The 20,704-nt window shown below is 38.6% G+C and overlaps 1 protein-coding gene across 12 annotated transcripts in view; it reads right to left on the reverse strand.

Annotated features, from left to right (window-relative positions):
• Window positions 1-1,761: 1,761 nt before the first annotated feature.
• Window positions 1,762-20,704, reverse strand: part of LOC307137543 (putative E3 ubiquitin-protein ligase HERC1) — a 93,852-nt gene continuing 74,909 nt past the window's right edge. For all 12 annotated transcript variants that reach the window (XM_079835264.1, XM_079835261.1, XM_079835263.1 and 9 more), the window contains 17 exons: window positions 19,955-20,020; window positions 18,570-18,695; window positions 15,584-15,722; window positions 15,281-15,462; window positions 15,044-15,199; window positions 14,821-14,943; window positions 14,130-14,232; window positions 13,799-13,968; window positions 13,565-13,703; window positions 11,151-11,317; window positions 10,721-10,890; window positions 8,745-8,910; window positions 8,597-8,673; window positions 6,310-6,562; window positions 6,053-6,205; window positions 4,655-4,960; window positions 1,762-3,413 (listed from right to left, as the gene is read on the reverse strand). In XM_079835264.1, the coding sequence (XP_079691390.1) occupies window positions 3,228-3,413; window positions 4,655-4,960; window positions 6,053-6,205; window positions 6,310-6,562; window positions 8,597-8,673; window positions 8,745-8,910; window positions 10,721-10,890; window positions 11,151-11,317; window positions 13,565-13,703; window positions 13,799-13,968; window positions 14,130-14,232; window positions 14,821-14,943; window positions 15,044-15,199; window positions 15,281-15,462; window positions 15,584-15,722; window positions 18,570-18,695; window positions 19,955-20,020 (2,682 nt within the window). In that variant the 3' untranslated portion in view covers window positions 1,762-3,227. The remainder of the gene's footprint in view (window positions 3,414-4,654; window positions 4,961-6,052; window positions 6,206-6,309; window positions 6,563-8,596; window positions 8,674-8,744; window positions 8,911-10,720; window positions 10,891-11,150; window positions 11,318-13,564; window positions 13,704-13,798; window positions 13,969-14,129; window positions 14,233-14,820; window positions 14,944-15,043; window positions 15,200-15,280; window positions 15,463-15,583; window positions 15,723-18,569; window positions 18,696-19,954; window positions 20,021-20,704) is intronic.

A 20,704-nucleotide genomic window follows, 5' to 3' on the forward strand; every position in this document is an offset into this window, starting at 1 on the left:
ACCAGGAACTTTTTTTATTTTCTAAAGTACCGTGAAGATTAGGCAAATTAGTCTGGTGATGAAGGACTGCACGTGACTGTTCCTCCCAGTCAGCGAGGGACAATAATCATTTTTGTGCGATACTGTCTGTAACAATAACAAGTATGGAGGACATGCAAGCAGCGCTGCTTTTGCTGGTTATGTATTGGTTTACTATAGAGGTAATTAACAAAACGGCGAAAAAGAGACGAGCACTGACACTAAAGTGTATTCTGAAAGCTCGTAAAGCTAGATTTAAAATAAGACAACGTATGTTATTATCAGCTATTACGGACATTGACCGTGAGATTGCTGAGACAATGCGTGCCATCGGACAGAAAGAGCAAGACTGATATTTACTGAACGCAGAATGAACCTCGCAAGACTTTTAAAAATGCCGGTTGAAATAAAATGCTGCGCAAGATCAACCAATCAGCATGTTCAGCGCCCAAGTCCCACCCCCAAAAGTTCCTGAACTTTGAAAAAGTACTACCTCGCGAGCAGGGCCGTTTGGAGGGGGAAATATTTACCCGGAACTTCATTTAGTTCCTGCGATCGAAACACAAGGGCTGCATCCGAAACCTGGAAAATGTTGCCTTCGGAGGACACATTTCAAGGCAGGAAGGCACCAAGGCACGTCCGAATCTAATGTAAGCTTCACTTCCTGTCTCCAGAGATACCTTCATCTGATCGATTTTTGAAGGCAGCATATTTGTATCCTTCGCTGCCTTTGATATCCCACAATCCTGTGCTTTCCATTCGGTGACAGTTGAGCTGGGGAAAAAAGATGGCGTCTGAAAGTTGCGTTTGCTGGTCAGTTTGTGTAAATGTACGTTTTTTTTAACAACATTTTCCACTTCTGATGTCATTTCTAGTGAGAAATTACCAATGTAGTAGTTAAATATTTGTTTAGTTCTCACCAAAGCTCTCTCTATTTTGCTGTAGATCATTAAACGGTTACACTGTCTTAGAAGTCTGTCTGAAATTAGTTTCGTGAGGTGCCTTCATGCACAAAACGCTGCCTGCAGAGTCATTGTCTGATAAGGCAGCAAGGCAACGAGTCAGCTGCCTAGGTTTCGGACGCAGCCACCGAGTACCACCCCAAAGTTCCTAGTTCCTGGGGAAAGTTCCTGCGGATTTTATGCTCAAGTAACATTTCTTATTGTTATTAAAGTTGAAAGCGGTGCTGTAATATTTTTGTGACAACCATTTTTTCAGGATTCTTTGATGAATAAAGTTTTAGAAATAGAAATTTTGTAACATTACAATTGTCTTTACTGTCACTTTTGATCAATATAATATGTAAAAGTAATCTTACTGACCCCAGACATTTTAACGGTACTTACAGTATACATTACTACAGATGCAACCAAATATTCAAGAATGTACTGTTTTTATAAATATATGCATCCTTGCTGACTAAAAATATTAATTTCTTTCATTTTTAACATTTGAATGGCAGTCTATTCGTTATTTAAATGGGTCATAAGAATCATTTGTTTCAAGAATTTAAAATTGGTCTACACTGGTCACGGTGCATGACTAAAAAGAACTGGAACAAAATTGTGAATCAAACAACAGTCCAACCAACGGTTCATGCTTTTGTACTTGTGTAGAGAGTGTTACGTACTGTATATGTTTCGCATGCAACTTCCAATCCTTTGGATGAGTAGACTGATTCAGAGAGGAAAAGTTTTCCCTTGTCTTGTCTTTGGAAATAAGAGACTCTGACTGCACTAGAATAGCTGGAATATGAACAGAAAATCATGGCAGACATAAACAAAAACTAGTCTGTGCATAATCAGAAACATTTACAAATCAAATTACAATGACTTACCAAGCTGACACAACAGTCTGTACACAAAATTTAATTTACAGTACAGTGCATTTTCCATCTGAGAGGCCATCGTCAGAAGATATCATACAGTTTAAGGAGATCATTCTTGTTTTATGGCTTAGTCTGAATTTTAAGCATCGCAAAATGCCACAATAATCGCAGCCTAATGAATCAGCCTTAAAGAAATCTTTCGTTTGTTCAAGTTAGTTCTGGATACTTCAATAAAAACAATTCAGCCAAGAGGTTTATATCAGTAGTGGCTCAGGATGAGAGAATATCTAGATAAAGGAGTCTGAAATCTGTAAATACTGTAGTGAATAAGATTTTCCTCTTATGCTAAAGCTCAATGCATACAGTGCAAAACAGCGCAACATCCGCATTAGTCCTCATTCTTCTCTCTTACAACACAAAAAAGCTCACTCAGATAAATATTTTTTGGGGAAAACAAAACAAAAATAATAATTTAGCAATACTGTAATCACCGCATACAGAAGCAGGAGAGACTCTCCTCTGTCAAACGCATGTTTACCACATGACTAAAAACAGTCAAAATATGTTTTACATCCAGCACTGAGGCATACAAGCCCCAAAAACACATAATAACACTGATGATCAATCAGCATAGCGTAACAAACCTGCACTCTCGCTCCGTGAGAATGCACAGACGTCACCAAACGTCTCCACACGCTGTTTCACAGTTGCAAAAAAAGGCTAAAATTCATTAAACCCTATATAATGTACAGCATCAGTACAGTATTTGGCAAATAAAAGTAGGTTTGAGTGCACACGTGCATGGCATTTGCAAGTATACATTCATTTAAGATACAAGCTAGCTCCATACGAACGCCCCAGCGCTCCGACGGCGATTGCTCCGAGGCTCGTTTCCCAGACTAACAGTACTTTTCCCTCCCGCTGAGTCAGAAGGTGTCGCGTATAGTACAGTACAGTAGTTTAAAAGCCTTTGGCATAAACTGGGGCGGGAAGCTAGCTGCCAAGTGCTCACCTACAAACCGCCCCCAGTTTCTGTCGCTAGCGCCAAGAGAAACCTCGCGACCATTCCAGGCACAGAGCTTGTAATGGTATTGTGATATTTTTTTAGAAATTCGTTTTTAGGAAGCAACATTCAGAGACACGAATATGATACAAAAATGAATAAATAACTAAATGAATTGCTTAAATATTCTCCCTTTGACCTGGTGGAAGAACTGGCGTCTGCAGTGCATTCTGGGTACTGCAGAGAGTACGTACGTGAGGCTTTATGACTGAGAATTCTATTGCATGTACGAGGAAGAAATGTATTATTTACGAGATTGTTAAGTTTGTTGTTTTTGTGCTATGTAGCATTACAGCGTCCGTTTTTGCGAGCAGCGCATCAGTACTCCGTGTCAGAGCCGTCCGCTGGGTCGGTGTTGCGGGACAGCATGTAGTTGTCCATGTCTATGGAGGGGCAGTTGTGAATGGAATAGCGTAGGCGCTCGGCTAATATGGCCTGGCTTGTGTAGGGAGGAAGGCGGAGCTGAAAGAAGCACGTCTGGGCCGTAGGAAGGCCGTTCATAGGCTGTTGAGAGAACATAAAGAGAAAGTTAAGACCTGGGCTTCATCCCAATGCACAATACTGCTATTAGGCATGGAAAGTGCACACAACATACTACAATAATGCTAACCTATTTGGTGCGTTCATACCAGATGCGAATGAAGCGTTTCGCCCGAGTGGTTTACATGTTAAGTCAATGCAAAGACGCGAATAGACATTCTGCGGCACGATTCGCGCAAATAAGGCGGCGCGAATGACGCAAATTGAAAAATCTGAACTTTGGCGGATTTTCGCGCCATGTTAACCAATCAGGAGCTTGCTCTAGTAGTAACAACAATGAGGACAAATCATATGTGGATACCCGGAGCTGTACGATACATCTTCGTACTTTATAGAAACAGGAATAAAAAGGATCTTGCTTGGAAGAAATTAAGTGAGTGAGGAGGTCGGACAATCGGGAAAGTTGTAAAAAATGCTCTTTACTCAATTTGAGCTATATATACGGTGATATCAGGGATTTCAGTATTTCACCCTATTGAGACTAAAAGCTAGTTAAAGTCAGCAAATTGAGCTTATTCTCCGTATTTTAAAACAATCCATGTCAGCCATTTTGCAACGAGACGAGCCGGCTGGCAGAAGCCCCTCCCATGACGCGAATTCGCATCTGTTATGTAGTAAATGTCACACGCGAATGAAGCGAATTTCACGCGCGAATGAAGCGAGTAAACTCAAAATGTTCAAACGTCCAACTACGCGCGAATAGCACGATTTCTTCGCTTCATTCGCATCTGGTGTGAACGCACCATTTCCCTAACCAAATATACTGACCACCTTTTCATAAACAAACATTAATAATAATATAAATAAAAATAAATTATTTCAAATGTTTCATTTTTGGGTGAATTTTAATTAAATAATACAAAATTTTATATTCAAAAGTTAATTTCATTTAATAAAACTCGTCTCATTTGCTGTCATTACATCATTATATATTAAAATCATATTATATACTTTTATTTTATATATTAAATTACCCAGTTTTATACATACATATAGAAGAGTAATGATGCTAAAAATTCAGCTTTTTTTCACAGAAATAAATTACATTTTAAATTATATTAAAATAAACCAAATTGTCTCAATAAATGCATGCATACATTTATTTCAAAAGAATCAAAAATCTTACTGACCCCAAACTATACATATTTTAATAAAATATTTAAATAAAATAATATTTAAATGTAATCATGTGGCGGTGGCCGTACCCGATCAACTTTGATGATCTGAAACTTTTGTGTAATGTCTGCCGGATTGGATGGCAGTCTGGAGCGCCCGGACACGAAGCGCAGGAACAGGACTCTCTCCTCATTGGTGAATTCCTCGAGGCTCTGCCACAGCCAGCCAATGAGTTGGTGGCTGTCGGTAACGTCACGGTATCGTACCACCTTCTTCAGCATCTCCACAGAGACCTCGGGCAGGCCGCACACCAGCTGTTCCAGCTGCCGAGCCGTGAGCAGGGAGAGCAACGGAACTGGGATGATGGAGGACATGCCCTCCCTCACTGCTGCCACCTACATAAACACAGATGCACACGTGCTGCATTACCACTGCTTATGTTCTGTTAGCATTCAAGATCAGTTTATTGGCATTATTACATACTGCAGAGCCACTAACACTACTTGATGTGGAGTTTGTTGTTCTCATTCACCTCTACACATAGAGAGATTATTGCGTTATCAATATTTGAGTTATTGTGGCACTTAGTTAATGTCTGTTAGCTTGGAGATATGCTAATATACTCCAAATGTTGCCAAATTCCCTTTTAGCAGAAAAGTGCACTGGAAATGTAGACATTTCCAGGAAAATTGAATAAAATACTGAGGATTCACAGATGTAGGCACACTTTTGTTCAATAAAAATACACCATTATGAAAAGACTAATAAAGTTTCTCCATCGACAGCCACTGCAAAGCTATTGTGCATTCTGACTAAATACAAATGTCATATTATATTATTTCATAATATTTGTAATGAGAAGCATTTAATGGCATCCTGCAGTTTTTACATCAAAATAAAAGCTTGGTGGTTTAACGTTAATGGTGGTTTAAGAATATTAGTGTTGCCATTTTACAGTTGTACTATATTTAATACAAATATTTGTATTTTACTTCTTATTTAATATTTTTATTTAATAACATCAAATAATAATTCGATCTCATTATTCAGTTATATTGATTTCATTAATCACAATATTATTTGTATTTTTTTTGCCAAATTGTCCAGCCCTACAAACAAGCACAGCAAATCAAATTTTTTTTCAAACATTTTACATTTTTGACAGAAAAATCACTTATTTCCCCCCAAAAAAGGCGTTTAGCCCTAATGAATTCCCAACAAAACTATTATCTGATTATTTTAATCAATATTTTAATTATGTCACATTATGTTTTAATAAAAATATTTAATTTTCAAGATGGCAGTATACAAATAATGCAGTACAGTTATTCTAAAATCTCCTATTGTGTTTCATGGAAGAAATAAAACATACATTTGGAACTAAAGTGGCAGAATATCCATTTTCAGGTGAATTGTAGCTTTAATTGAAAAGTTTAGTGAATATAACAATTCTGTAATTCCAAAGCGTCCAAAGGAGAGGCAGATACCTGTCTGTCCATCTCATGTAGTCTGTAGTGCAGGGCTCTCTCCACATAATCGTTCCTGTTGGAGAATGTCAGGGGGAAATTATGTCCACCAGGAATCACTGGAACCAACGTGCCATCAGCACTGTGAGCCACAAACGAGTCCAGAGGGATCATCTACAAATCCAGAAAAAAAGACCAGACAGTGAGAAAGGACAACGTTACGTGTTGGATGTCTGAATGGGTGATCTCTGCTAGTCTGTCAGGACTGTATGGCTCACCACTGTGAAGTTCTCTTCATTGATCACGCTGTTGTCCAGGTGCAAGATGCCCTGAAGTGAGCGGTACGTGAGCAGGTCCACCTCCTCCAGGTCGCCGGCTCCCAGAGGAATGCAGCACATTTGTTTCCACACCCACGGCGCCAGGTGCAGGTCCAAGGGCTTTTTAGTTCGAATGGCCACCGCCATTAGGATCCCCAAGAAGCGAAACTGCACAATGTGATCATCCGAGACTGCTGCTGGGTTCAGCAAGAACCTGTCCAGATGGAGGTTAGCAGAAAAACAATCTATTTTTTAGAGCCAATAGAGTGTTGCAGGGTTGACATATTTTTGTAGGCCAAAACCCCAAAACAAGCATTCCAGCACTTCCGGTTTCAGCGTCCAGGGTTTTTTTTTTTATGGGATTTTGGTTAAATGTCTAAAATAAGGTCTGTGGTGAACACAAGCTCAAGATAATTTCACACTTCATTCTTCAACATAAAATACACCATTAATACCCCTAGTGAATTGTTTAAAGGTGCAGTATGTAGGATTGACAGCAAGTGGCCGAAATAGGTACTGCAGTCCAAATTCAAAATATTGGAGATCTTTGTTTCCCCCGCCCCCTCTTCCTCAGACTCGACGCTCACACAGGTTGCCAGCTTGAGGACACGCATCAGGAGTGAGCACAATTGACAATGAAAACAGAAGGAACTTAAACACTGTAAGTTGATTTAGCCGCATTTTAATATGCTCTCATTCATAGAGATTTTTAGATGGCTGCAGAGGCTTTTTAGGTCAGGTAGAATCTGCGATCTCTGACCTGGTTTGTTTGCTGGCTTCCATTGCTGCTGCAATATTCTGTGTTTTCCACCAACTGGCAATCTCGAAAAACTATTGGGTAAACTGGTGGCGTGCGGTTTCACACAGACCAAAACAAATGGCTGTAGCATTGTTTTTCTGAGAAACAAGTAGTTGAATTTAGCCTAAATATAAATATTCCTAAATATCGGCAAACATATTATGGTATTTATTCTTTAGGAAAGTGAAAAACTTACATACAGCACCTTCAAGCTGTGTGGCTAAATGTGTGGCTAAATGTGTGGCTAAATGGGATTACAGAGGTGGGGCGACAGAAATGGGGCGGCAGTGGCTCAGTGGTTCATGTAGGTTGTCTACAAACTGGAAGGTTGGTGGTTCGATCCCCGGTTCCACCTGACCAAGTGCCGAAGTGTCCATGAGCAAGACACCTAACCCCAGCTGCTCCCGACGAGCTGGATGGCGCCTTGCATGCCTGACACCGCCGTCGGTGTGTAAATGAGTGTATGAATGGGTGAATGTGAGGCAAATGTAAAGCGCTTTGGATGGCCGTAGGTCTGTTAAAAACGCTATATAAATGCAGTCCATTTACCATTTACCAGGTTGTCGGTACAAAACAACAACGTCATCGGGCTGAACAGATAAACTCATCAACTCACTAGTCTGCTTTTCGAACGTTGTGTTTTTAAATAAATGGTAAATGGACTGCATTTATATAGTGCTTTCAACAGACCCATGGCCATCCAAAGCGCTTTACATCTTGCCTCACATTCACCCATTCATACATCGAAGGCGGTGTCAGCCATGCAAGGCACCATCCCGTTCGTCGGGAGCAGCTGGGGTTGGGTGTCTTGCTCATGGACACCTCGACACTTGGTCAGGTGGAACCGGGGATTGAACCACCAACCTTCCGGTTTGAACCACTGAAAGAGTTGTCTAAAGCTTAAAGGGATAGTTCACCCAAAAATGAAAATTCTTTCATCATTTACTCACCCTCAAGTTGTTCCAAACCGGTATGAATTTCTTTCTTCTGAACACATTTTGAAGAATGTCGGTAACCAAACAGTTGATGGATCCCACTGACTTGGAAGTCAATGGGGCCCCATCAACTCCATGGTGTTCAGCAGAAGAAAGAAATGAATACCGGTTTGGAACAACTTGAGGGTGAGAAAATGACAGAATTGTAATTTTTGGGTGAACTATCCCTTTAATGATGGTTATGTTGAAGTTATTCGACTGTGTAGTTAGTTTATAGCTTACACTTAACTATTTACTTTGGTCAATTGTATTTAGGCTAGTTGTGTTCAATTGTGAAGATTATCATGATGAACAAAACATAAGAATCATGAACTTTTGTTGGTCACAGAGCTTATTTTCATTGGGTTTTTGTCGAGGGAACCAGGGTGGTACAAACTTCCAGGTTGGTCTACAAAAACACATCACTGCAGCACTTTATTACATTCTGCTTACACATCTGTGTCTAGAAACGTACCGGTCTGTGTTACTACCAACATCTGCAGTGCTGTTAGGAGTGTGAATAAGAAGGTCGACCACACCAGACTGCAGCTCCTGGGAAAAGAAAATTTGGTTTTGAATGCATGAATAAAAAGCGACCCCCTGGTTGTTGGAGTTGGAGTTACCTGGCACATCTCAGTGATGGTGTCGTCAAACACGCCCCCGGCGTCATCCGCCCCCTCTCCAACCAACTTCACCTTCCATGCTCTGGAGGGCAGACGCAGCTCAGTAGGGTTCAGGTTCACCACCTGCTTGGCGATCTGCACGAAAATGGGCTTGCTAGAGCGCCCCCTGTGAATTTGTCAAAAACAAATCTGTAGCTCAAAACGCGAACACTATCAACTCTCTGTCAATAAATTCTCTACACAAAATATGTAACGCATTTAACGCAGAATCCGTTTTTTCTGTCATCCTTGGGCGAGCGTTACATTATATGATCACGCTCTTATTCATGCAAATGCTTTTAAACCATTGAAGCATGACAAGACAAAAGAGAACGCACTGTCTGTGAATGTCCTGTCAAAAACACACACAACGCACAGAAAGACATGCGCCAGTATTATGCGCAGACAGCATGCCAGAATCGAGTTCTCTTTCGCACTTGAACGAATTATGCCAAAATGACCCTTTTGTCGAGTTGAGAAAATGAGATGCGCGTGACAGCGCATCAGATCAGCGTCATGTTCGGCAGCCTAATAAACCAGTTGCTGTGATGCCTGTCATTCATGTAAACCAAAGAACAAAGGTAACAGAGAAAATTGGAGCTTTAATAAAGATTAATCTATATTTAATGTATTATTTATCCAGTGCAGACTGATTGATGGCATTATTACATTTCTGTATATTTCATACTTGTTAGACAGGTAGAAAGGTCACAGGTAATTATGACATTTATTATAATGGGTTTATGTGAAGATTGATTTAAACTCACTTAAATTATACGTTTTTTTTTTTAAGCCTAATAAATGTTGAAATTGATATAGTTTTCAATTATACAGTAATGTTGAATGTCTATCATTAAAGGGTTAGTTCACCCAAAAATGAAAATTCTGTCATTAATTACTCACCCTTATGTCGTTCGACACCCGTAAGACCGTTCATATTCGGAACACAAATGAAGATATTTTTGTTGAAAGCTGATAGCTGAGAAAACTTCAGATAGGCCTCCATTGGCATTCAGTACATTAATACTCCCAAGACCCAGAAAAGGCACTTAAGACGTCGTTACAAAGTCCATCTCACCACAGTGACTCTACAATAATTTTACGATGCGACGACAATAGTTTTTGTGCGCAAAAAAAAATCAAAATAACACCTTATCCAACTTGTTATTGCCTTCCGTGTGTGCCTCCACGACGCATGCGCGAGAATAAAATAAAAATAAAAATATTAAAATTAAATCACAGAAAAAAAAGTGTGATTAATTAGTTATCGTTTTTTTATCGATTGACAGCACTAATAATTTTTATTTTCTTTCCCCTTCCAAAACAATATTTCTGAGCTAGGCAAAACTAGAAAAAAATGTTTTCATTATAATAATTCCCATGGAGTTCTAAGATTTTTATTTACATAACTTTTCCAGGTCTAGAAATGACCCTTTAAAAGTATGATACTGCATATATCTAGGTTTTTCACGACGTGGAAAATGAAGGAATACCTTGATTTTTAGTTGTTTTGGCTTACTGTAAAATAATAAAAATATAAATAGTTAATAATAATACATCTATATTTTTCTAATAACTTAATAGAGAAAAACATTATTCCATGAAACATATTATATTACATTTAGTTCAAATAATAATAAGAATGTCTATATAAATCACTAATTATTAATATTATTACCATTATTATTATTATTATTAATATAATTAAATACAATTAAACAAAATAATAAATATTACAAATATATTTTACTGTAAAAAAAACACCAGGCTGCTTGCATGTAAGAACACAGTGCTGCGCTTCGCTCTCTGAAACACGCAGTCTATATATTTATTTGAATGAATCCTAACCTTTGCAATTTTATAAATCGCACTAAGCCATATCACAATTTCAGTTTTATTTTGATTAATTGTGCATCTAGATTAAATTATTCTCGCACCTGGTAGAGATCCGTTTGACTGTGATCTGTGGGCCGTAGGTCTTTCCTTGGGTCATGGTTCTGCCGATAGTGCGAACGAGAGGAAGGGTGTTGACTTTCGGGGACAGGAGACCTCGGAGTTGGCCTTGTACGATGGCAGCGGTACCTGAGCTGTAGCGAGAAGTATTCACCTGGAAACCAGCCAGAGAGTGACACAGTCAGACAAAACGCTTGCTTGGATATCGAGCGACAGAGACCTATTAGTCTGGAGGTAAAAAACAGGAATAAGAGGGAACACTTTCACACTGGCCACAAATTCAGCTGAGCTTAGAAAAGGATGAAAGGTTGCTGGCAGCGAGTCAGAGCACAGTTTCTTTCCAGTAAAACACCGACAGACAATTCTGTGATTGATGTGTGAGTGTGTTTATGTTTTATTATTGATTATGTGTACCTGACTGCGAGGGTCGAGGTTCAGAAGCCTCCAGGACTTGTACATAAGATCAGAGAAGTGGTAGAGCACTCGGAGACGGGTGTTTAGCACTTCAGGGCTGCAGTCTTTAAGGGCGTTATACTGCGGGGGCACGGACTGGGGCAAACCCAGCTGTATCCCTGAACAACCTGCAAAATACAGAGTCAGAGTTGTTGACATGAGATGCAAAAACAAATCTCACATCCAACTGCTGAGGAACTCATCCTTGAACAGTACGGTTCACTGATACGGAAACTATGGAGATGTCAACCAAGATGAATTAATGCAGAATTCAGCAGAAAAATGTTGCATATCTGAATTGTTTAAATTACAGGATTTCCATAAATTTTCACCAATAAAAACCTGGGATTTTTCAAGGTGTTTGTGAATATTATATAAGGAGACAAGCATAACAATTATACATTAATTAATAACATTAAAAATCTTACTGACACCAAACGTGTGTGTATATTTAACCCCTAGGAGTCTGAGCTGTTTTGGGGCCCTTTAGAGGTTTTGACATGCTCTTACATTTGTGTTTTTTTTCAGTTGCTTATAAACACATTAACGGCAAAAGTCTAATTACACAGTATTCAGCACAAACTGGGCTACCATAATATGTGAGCAACATGTATGTACATGCTTGTATTTTTGAGAGAAAAATGTTTATGCATGATTAAAAAAAAATAATAATAATAATTGTTTTAAAATGAAGGCCTTAAAACACACAATAGATATGTGTTCACAAGACTTTTGACTCCAGGGTGTATTTCCATTGAGTTTTTGCTTCAAACTGATGTGAGAATCATTGAGCCTACTCATTCACATAAAACAATACACTGATTTAAAATTTGTGAGACAGTTTTTCTTCACAAAGCCAGTATGCGAGGAGGCGTGATATCTAATGAATAATGATGAGATAACACCTGATATGACAAAAGAACATAATATCCTGCATAATGAGCTGCATAATGGATGAGCTTCAAACCTGACTGAGAGAGCAAAAAATGCTCTTCTTATTTAGTTGAAATTGTACTTATCTAGTAAATGCATCTTGATTTAATAATGTTTAAATATTTAGAAGAGCATAAGAGCTTCTTTATTCGGCTGAACACAAAATAAGATATTCTGCAGAATGTTTGTAACCAAGCAGAGAGAGAAACCATTGACTACCATAGTATTTTTCCCCCTACAATGGTAGTAAATGGTTGCGCTCTCTGCTTGGTTACAAACATTCTTCAGAATATCTAATTTTGTGTTCAGCAGAACAAAGAAACTCATACAGGTTTGAAACAACTTGAGGGTGAGTAAATGATGACAGAATTTTCATTTTTGGGTGAACTATCCCTTTAATGTTGCAACAGGATTCATATTTAAACTGTCTTTTTGCATTTAATATTCACAGATGCTAACAGAATAAACTGACCTGACAATCAGCGGCGGAGTCCTTTGCTTTCAGAAATGAACAGCTTTGCATGAGGAGAATAAATCCAGGATTATAGTTCAACGCGTCTCAAAACAATGTAGCTGAAGTAACGTTATAGCGCTTCACTAGATGTGTTTGTATGAGTTAATGTGTGGGCGTCAACTCTGGATCGTCAGTATTTGAATCTCAATAGAGCGCGCTCTGTGTGGGCGTGGCCACATTACCGGATAATGAAGTAGCTCGCGGGTGACTGACATCTATCGCTTTTCGAACAGATTACATAAATACAGAATATTTGTTTCCGATTTGGTTTACATTGTTTAAAACCTGACATTTCAATGTTTCTTTAGACATATGTCTCATGTTTGTGAGACAAGTATTCACTAAGCTAGAGTTCCTTTTCTGAAGACTACCTGAATGAATATCTTTGAGAGAGAGGCTGCAGATCGCGCATAATGTTTGTTTTCTTTATTTTGCAAAAAGCAAAACATTTTGTTTTTATTGTGACTGTACACAAAAAAAATATAGAAACTTAACAGATTATAATGATGTATAACACTTGCCTGAATGATAAAAAAAAAACGACTAAAAAAATTATTAACATTTAAAATAACGGTTGTTGGTTTAAATACATTTTAAAATGTAATTTATTCTTGTGATGGCAAAGCTGAATTTTTAGCATCATCACTCCAGTCTTGAGTGACACATGATCCTTCAGAAATCATTCTAATATGCTGATTTGCTTAAGAAACATTTTTTTATTATTATCATCAATGCTGAAAAAATGTTGCGCTATGTAATTATTTTTTTTTATTCAAGAAATTATTGACTACCAAAAAGTGCTAGTTCTGTGGTGTATTTGAGTGGACATTAACGTGGCTGCTGCCCATGAGGAGCGTTCACAAAAAGTTCACTTATGAGGTTCCAAACCATCATACAAGGATTTATTTCCAAGCATGTGGGTGTGTACCTGAAGCTCTGGTTGACAGAGCCGGTGTGGTCCAGGCCGAGGTATGACAGCGTCCAGCAGAGATCTGCCTGATGTTTTTGCCCTGTAGAACTGTAACTAAAGTGGGCTCTTTGACAGGATTGGAATGGCCCAGACCCAGCTGCAATGAACACATAGAAGACATAAGCTCAACTAAATATTCACCCGATCACACATGATGGTAAAGCATCAATGCACTATTTCAGCCGACTTTACCTGGGCCTCACAGTTGCAGCCCCATGCGTAAACATCTCCAGTGTTGGATAAAGCAAGGATGTGCTCACAGCCCACAGCGATGTCCTCAATAAACACGCCCTCCAAAGCAGGAATGATCTGTGGACGGTTGTGATTCTTCAGCATGGGGTCCGGCAAACCTATCAGACGCTCTGTGAAAACATACACACACACATCAGGGCTGTCTCAACATCACTAAGGTGCTTTTGAAAGACACACAGTCAACTTTAAATTAAGACCTCTCTTTAAAAAATGTAAATAATGCCACATTTACACACAAACACATTTGGATGATGATTTCTTGAGGGTCTACCTTGGCCAAATGTGTAGACGTGCCCATCTTTGGCCAGAACCACTGAGAAATGCGTACCACATCCAACCTTTTTGATGCCTTTATTGCAAAGAGCCTCCACTTTCTGCCAACCAACAGAAACGAAGGTCAATCAGCGAATGGACAAACACATACATTACAGTTTGGAGTCAGTAGGATTTTCTTTAAAGAATTCAATACTTGTATTTGGTAAGGATGCTTTAAATTGATCAAAAGTGACTGTGATGGCATTTATAATGATACAAAAGATTTCTACTTCTAATAAATGCAGGATACTATTCATGAAAGTATCCTGATAAAAATTTATCACATTTGCCACAACAGTATAAAGCGGAACAACCATCAACATTGATAATAAAAAACAGCATTATTAGAATGATTTCTGAAAGATCATGTGACACTGAAGAGTAATGATGCTGAAAATTCAGCTTTGCCATCACAGGAATAAATTACATTTTAAAATATATAAAAATAGAAAACAGTTATTTAAAATCATCATCATATTTCACAAATTTTACTGTTTTTACTGTATTTTTGATCAAATAAATGCAGCTTTGGTGAGCATAAGATCTTTTTTTCAGAAATATCTTATCAAATCTGACCAAACCCAAACTTTTGAACAGTATTTTATGATATAAATGATCAACGAGTGAGAAGTTCAGTACGATGGTACCTGTGGGTAGCACTTCACTGTGCATGGCCCGATACCCAGTTTACCATAATCACCATCTCCGAAGGCCCAAACGGTCAGGCCGTCTGATGACAGGACCAAAGTATGATTGATACCACATGACACCTAAACATGAGAGGAAAGGTCATCTACACTCATCATGCATTGGTCTAAGGTCATATGCACCTATTAGCATGAAAGTAAAAAAAACACGGCAAAGTAGCACCTGTCCAATGTGGCATCCATCTAGTGCTGTAACCCTCTCCGGGACCATCTTGTTTGAAGTTGACCTTTGACCCAAGCGTCCAGAATCTCCACTACCAAAGGTGAAGAGTTTTCCGTCTGCTGTGACGACAGCTGAGTGTTTGAACCCACACGCCAGCTGAGAAGGGGAAAGGAAGCTCAAATGAAAGCTGATCATGTGATGGTTTTGGTGATTATCTTGAACTTGAATTTCCTGTACCTGCACAACTTCCTCTCCCTGCAGAGCCTCGATTTGTTTGGGTCGCCTTTGCCGTTCGCTGTTCCCATGGCCGAGTTTCCCATAATCCCCGTCACCCCAGCTGAACACCTCTCCAGTCTCTGTGAGAGCCAGCGAGTGTCCATCTGAACCGTATGATGTCACTAGCTGTGTCACTACATAACCTATGAGGAGGAAGAAAAAAAATCATATTCCATGCAATACATGCAACATATATTTCCTGCACAAGTACATTACATTGAGTTCAAGTTTAGAGAATTACATATATACTGCGATTTGTATTACCTTGTAAAGCTGAGATGATAGTTGGGGTGTAGAGGTCGTCTGAGTTACCCTGCCCGAGTCGCCCATAACTGCCCTCCCCTACAGCCAGAACTGTACCGTTAGCCTGAACCAGGAATGTGCAGTTCTGACCGCAGACGACCTGGGAGAAACACACATCAGACATCAATGGAGAGGATAACTCTTTCTTAAAATGAACATGCCAAATTTAAAGGGTTAGTTCACCCAAAAATTTTAATTCTGTCAGCATTTACTCACCCTCATGTCGTTCCAAACCCGTAAGACAAATTAAGATATTTTTAATGAAATCTGATAGCTTTCTGTCCCTCCATTGACAGCTACACAACTACCACTTTGATGCTTCAAAAAGTTCATAAAGTGATCGTAAAACTAATCCATATGAATCAAGCAGTTTAGTCAAAATTTTCTGAAGAGACACGATCGTTTTATATGATGTACAGATTAAATGTATTTTATTCACATTAGGGATGCACCAAATCCAGGGTTCGGGTTCGGATTCGGCCGAATATTGGGCTTTTTGACTGGGTTCGGTTTCTGCCGAACCTCAGAATTTATTTCCACCGAACCCGAACCCTAGGCTTGCACTATGCGCGCCCCGCTGGTCGAACATGCAAACAGCCTATAGATCTATAGATCAGATAAAATATAAATAAAATTAATAAAATATATAGGCCTACACTAAATATTTTCACTTAAATAATTACCAAATTAAGATGACAAAACGAAAATACACTGAATCCGTAAGCTTTGAAGAACCGGAATTAGGTAAATAGGTAGATAGTATATATGTAAAGATATATAGTATATTATTCTCTTAAAACCAAATTTCGTTATTTTTACTAACCCAAATAATGATTCATCCGCTAGGTTGCACGTGAGGGGGAAAAATAGGTTCCTTCCACTTAAGAGTTGAGCTCTTTTTGTTTTAATATATCTCTTTACATAAATACTATTTTCTACTTTTTAAGAAAATAACTTCGTTATTTTACTAACCCAGTGTTTTGTATGTGAAGCTGTTTCACGTGAATATTACCACAGGAGTGAAGCGCAAAGCTTTGTTTAGCCTAGAAAGGAAATAATGGTCAGATTGCACTTTTTCATTCTGTTTTGCAATCTGGATATGGTCACTCGATTTTCCGTGAATTTGAACAATAGGCCTAGTCCATTTTATCCCAATGGACATGGACATCTCGTTTCTTTTCACAAAAACTTCACTCACGTCGCACCCATGTTCGCAGGGGATTATAAACGTTTCTTCCTTTCGTTTGCTTATAATTAAGTCTATCATAACTATTCACATCCTTTACTGTGGGAAAGTATAAAAAACACTGTAGGACGAATACCTTTTTACTTAAAATTTTATTTAACACAGTTTGTTCTTGTTATTAAACTTGGTAAGGCGCGTCAAGTTTGGTTTATTTGAATAGCGCATTTCACACACACGCCGTTTTTTTTTGTTTCGTTTTCTCTGGCAGTGAATAATCAAACATTGCCTAAATGTCTTTGACCTTGTGGAAGATAAAATCCGCTCTTCAGACCTTTTACAACAAGTGTTGCTTTGCAACATCAGTAGAACATATGAAGATGAAGATATTCGAGAAGGTGTCTATTCAGTGTCCCATTCCTCTCAAAGCGCAGAGCGGTATATGACGCATCTTTGCGGGGAAATAGTATGAATCAAATATTTTTCTAACTAATATTTAATTTTCATATTTTCTTGAGGTTACCATTATTTACTGAAAATCGTTTTTGTTTTATAGGCTGTGTTGTTTCACTGATGGAAGTGCTAAAATAAACACGCATGCTTATGATGTTTCAGCCTCAAATGATTTCAAAATGTAGGCTATATATCTGGCATAGACAACAGTATTTAAAATAGCATATATGCATTAGTTACATTCTCAATTTAATTTACAGAGCAATCCCTGCTAAGTTTTTGTTTAACTAATACTATAGAAGAGGATTAGTGTGTGTCGCACACAACAGACTCGCAACGGGGGTGTGGCATCACGATGGTGGCACAACCCTAGCGCGCGCCTCCTGCGCTCTCCGTTGGGTTGTTCTTTGAAACGACAGAGGACGACTCGGGGTAATTTTTCTATAAACCATCATGAAATAGCGTCGAGAAGAACATAGACGACAATGTTTACTTTAATAAACTTGACCAAAACAGTTAATGGTAGCATCCCTACACTGCTGTGGACGTTGTTAACTTCATTAATGTGTTTACTGTGATAATGGACTGCGGATGGGAGTAGGATTCGGTATTCGGTTTCGGATTCGGCCGAATCTTAACCAGTGGATTCGGTATTCGGCCGAACCCCAAAAATCTGGATTCGGTGCATCCCTAATTCACATATAAACATTCATCAACACACATATAAATTGTGGTAACTGGAAGCTCAAGCATGTTCGCTTGATTTGCAAGAACCAATGAGATTCATTCTTGTCACACAGCACGTTTGAGCTTCCGCAAGAACCAATGAGGTTCATTCTCGTGTGTCACAGCAAGTTTGAGCTTCCGCAAGAACAACTGAGGTTCAATCTTGTGTGTTACGCAGCATGTTTGAGCTTCTTCAAGAGGTTGGTTCTTGCATGTCAAGCAGATTCTGTTGAGCTTCGGTTTATGTTCGCTGGTCAAAGATTATATGTGAATTAAAGCCTAAATTCAATCTGTTCATCATTAAAGCAAACATTTCGAGAAAATTTGGACTAAACTGCTTGATTCATATGAATTAGTCTTACGATCACTTTATGAACTTTTTGAAGCATCAAAGTGGTAGTTGTGTAGCTGTCAATGCAGGGACAGAAAGCTCTCAGATTTCATAAAAAATATCTTAATTTGTGTTCCGAAAATGAATGAAAGTCTTACGTGTTTGGAACAACATGAGGGTGAGTAATTTTGGGTGAACTGTCCCTTTAAGAGGTGTTGTGGAAGTTGTGCATGCATTTTGTGTTGGCACTCTACCTGTTGAGTCTGAGAGAGGGAGGGCGCAAGGGTTGGCACAGATGCGCTGGTTCCAGCATCCGCCAGCTGCCCGTGACGTCCGTTACCCCACAGGTACACCTCACTTTTACCACCCTGCTGCCAGTCCTGTAACACACACAGGAAAATTGGGAAAAAAAAGGAAAATTCATCATTAAAATATGATGTTTAAACTATCCCCATTATGCCATTTTAAAGGTCTCTAATTTTGTTTTGGAGGTCACCTACAATAGGTTTACATGCATCCAAAGTAAAAAAAAAAAAAAGTTTCTCATAATATACATTGAAGCATCACCTCACATTTCTCACAGCCTTTAAAACAGTTTGATAAAGGATTCAGTCTCTCTAAACCCCTCTTTTCTGCGAGCCTACTCAGCTCTGATTGGTCAGATGGCCCCGTCTGTTGTGATTACACCGCTTACAGCGGATGTCTCTGTGGAGGCTTCCTCAGCACTTGATACACTGTGATACGAACGCTAATGCGGTTTTACCGCAGAAAACAACGTCTTCTCTAAATTTCCAGGGCACAAACCAAAACTCTTACAGATCTCAGCAACAACTACAGTAAATGAAGGCGGGTCACAGTTGATGCTGTTCACAGGCAGCCAATGAAGACTATAAGCTGGTATTATGCAAATCGGAGTTATTTAAAAAAATGTCCTGGCTCTTCCAAGAATTATAATGGCAGCCACAAATTTAAAGCCTCCATCCATTATAAAAGTAATCCACACGGCTCCGGAGGGGTTATTGAAGGCCTTTTGAAGTGAATCGATGGGTTTTTGTAAGAAAAATATCCATATTTAACACATTATAAAGTAAAATATCTAGCTTCCTCCAGACTGCCTTCTGTATTCAACTATATTTAGTGTGTAAACAGCTATGTTACACACTAAATGAAAAGGTAATTTCCGAAAAGCCTAATGGGGGCACTTTAATTATAATTTTTTTTAAATCACAACATTATTATTTCCTTTATACACAACAAATTACACAATCATTATTCTTTTAATGCAATCTCAATGTACTGATGCAAAATAAGTCCATGTCCATTAAATAGCCAATTCAGCAAGCTGTAAAGATAAAAAAATGCAGAGATATGCTTTAAATGGGGATAAAATGAGTTTTATGTTAAGATAGCCAGGTTGTATGTGCAGCTAGCTGGTAGAGTTTGTGTGAGGTAATTTATAAAAGATGGATGAATAAAACCACGTAAAGAGCGATAAAAAGCTGCCTGAAAGAACAATGTTGAACACAAAGACTATACTGACAGAGACGAATGAGGAAGATCAGGGAAGATCCGGATGTCTTAACGCACACTTTCACATATCTGCTAAACCTCACACACGTTCAGGAACACACAGACTTACTTCAGGTTTGCTGGTCGCCCAGGACATGAGTTGTTCATCCATCATGAAGCTCCATTTACTGTTGTCCTATAAAGAGAACAAAAGACACTCTACATACATTCTCATATCAAAATAACCTTTAAGAGGCATATTATGGAAAAAAGGACTTTCTGTGCTCTTTTAAAACAATGAATCATAACATTACTAAATTGAATTTCAAGCAAAAAAGGTTTTTCGAATTTGGAAATATGTAGAAAAGTACAAGAGTCAGTATTTAAAGGCGCATTCTTTTGTATGCATTTTATGCATACTTTTTCATTTTTCATTTTGATCCATTTAAGAAACCAAAAGTCAAATTATGTAAACGAAGCACCAAAAACCGCCAATCATATCAGAGGTCATTTACATATAGAACTCATTTAAAAGGTACACTATGTAACTTTTGACGCTCTAGCAGCTAATATACAAAACTGCATGTGTCTTGAAGAACATTGTAGCCAGAGCTGCTTCTCTCTGTTTATGTATATGACGTGTCGCGCAGGTACTGGGTTACTTGCAGGGGTTGGCGTCCCGCCCAGTCTAAAATAGTCCAAATATAAACACTTATTATAGGTGTACCGTAGTGATTCAGGATAAGACAAAAACACAGTTTGGAAGATAGTTTCACGATGTACATGATCATTACATATATTTTGTAATTTTTAAACAAACAAACTAAAAAAGTTATATAGTGTACCTTTAATATTCCAAGGGTGAGTGGAACGGTCAAAA

Source organism: Gobio gobio (assembly GCF_949357685.1).
Source record: "Gobio gobio genome assembly, chromosome: 14".
NCBI classification, from domain to species: Eukaryota; Metazoa; Chordata; class Actinopteri; order Cypriniformes; family Gobionidae; genus Gobio; species Gobio gobio.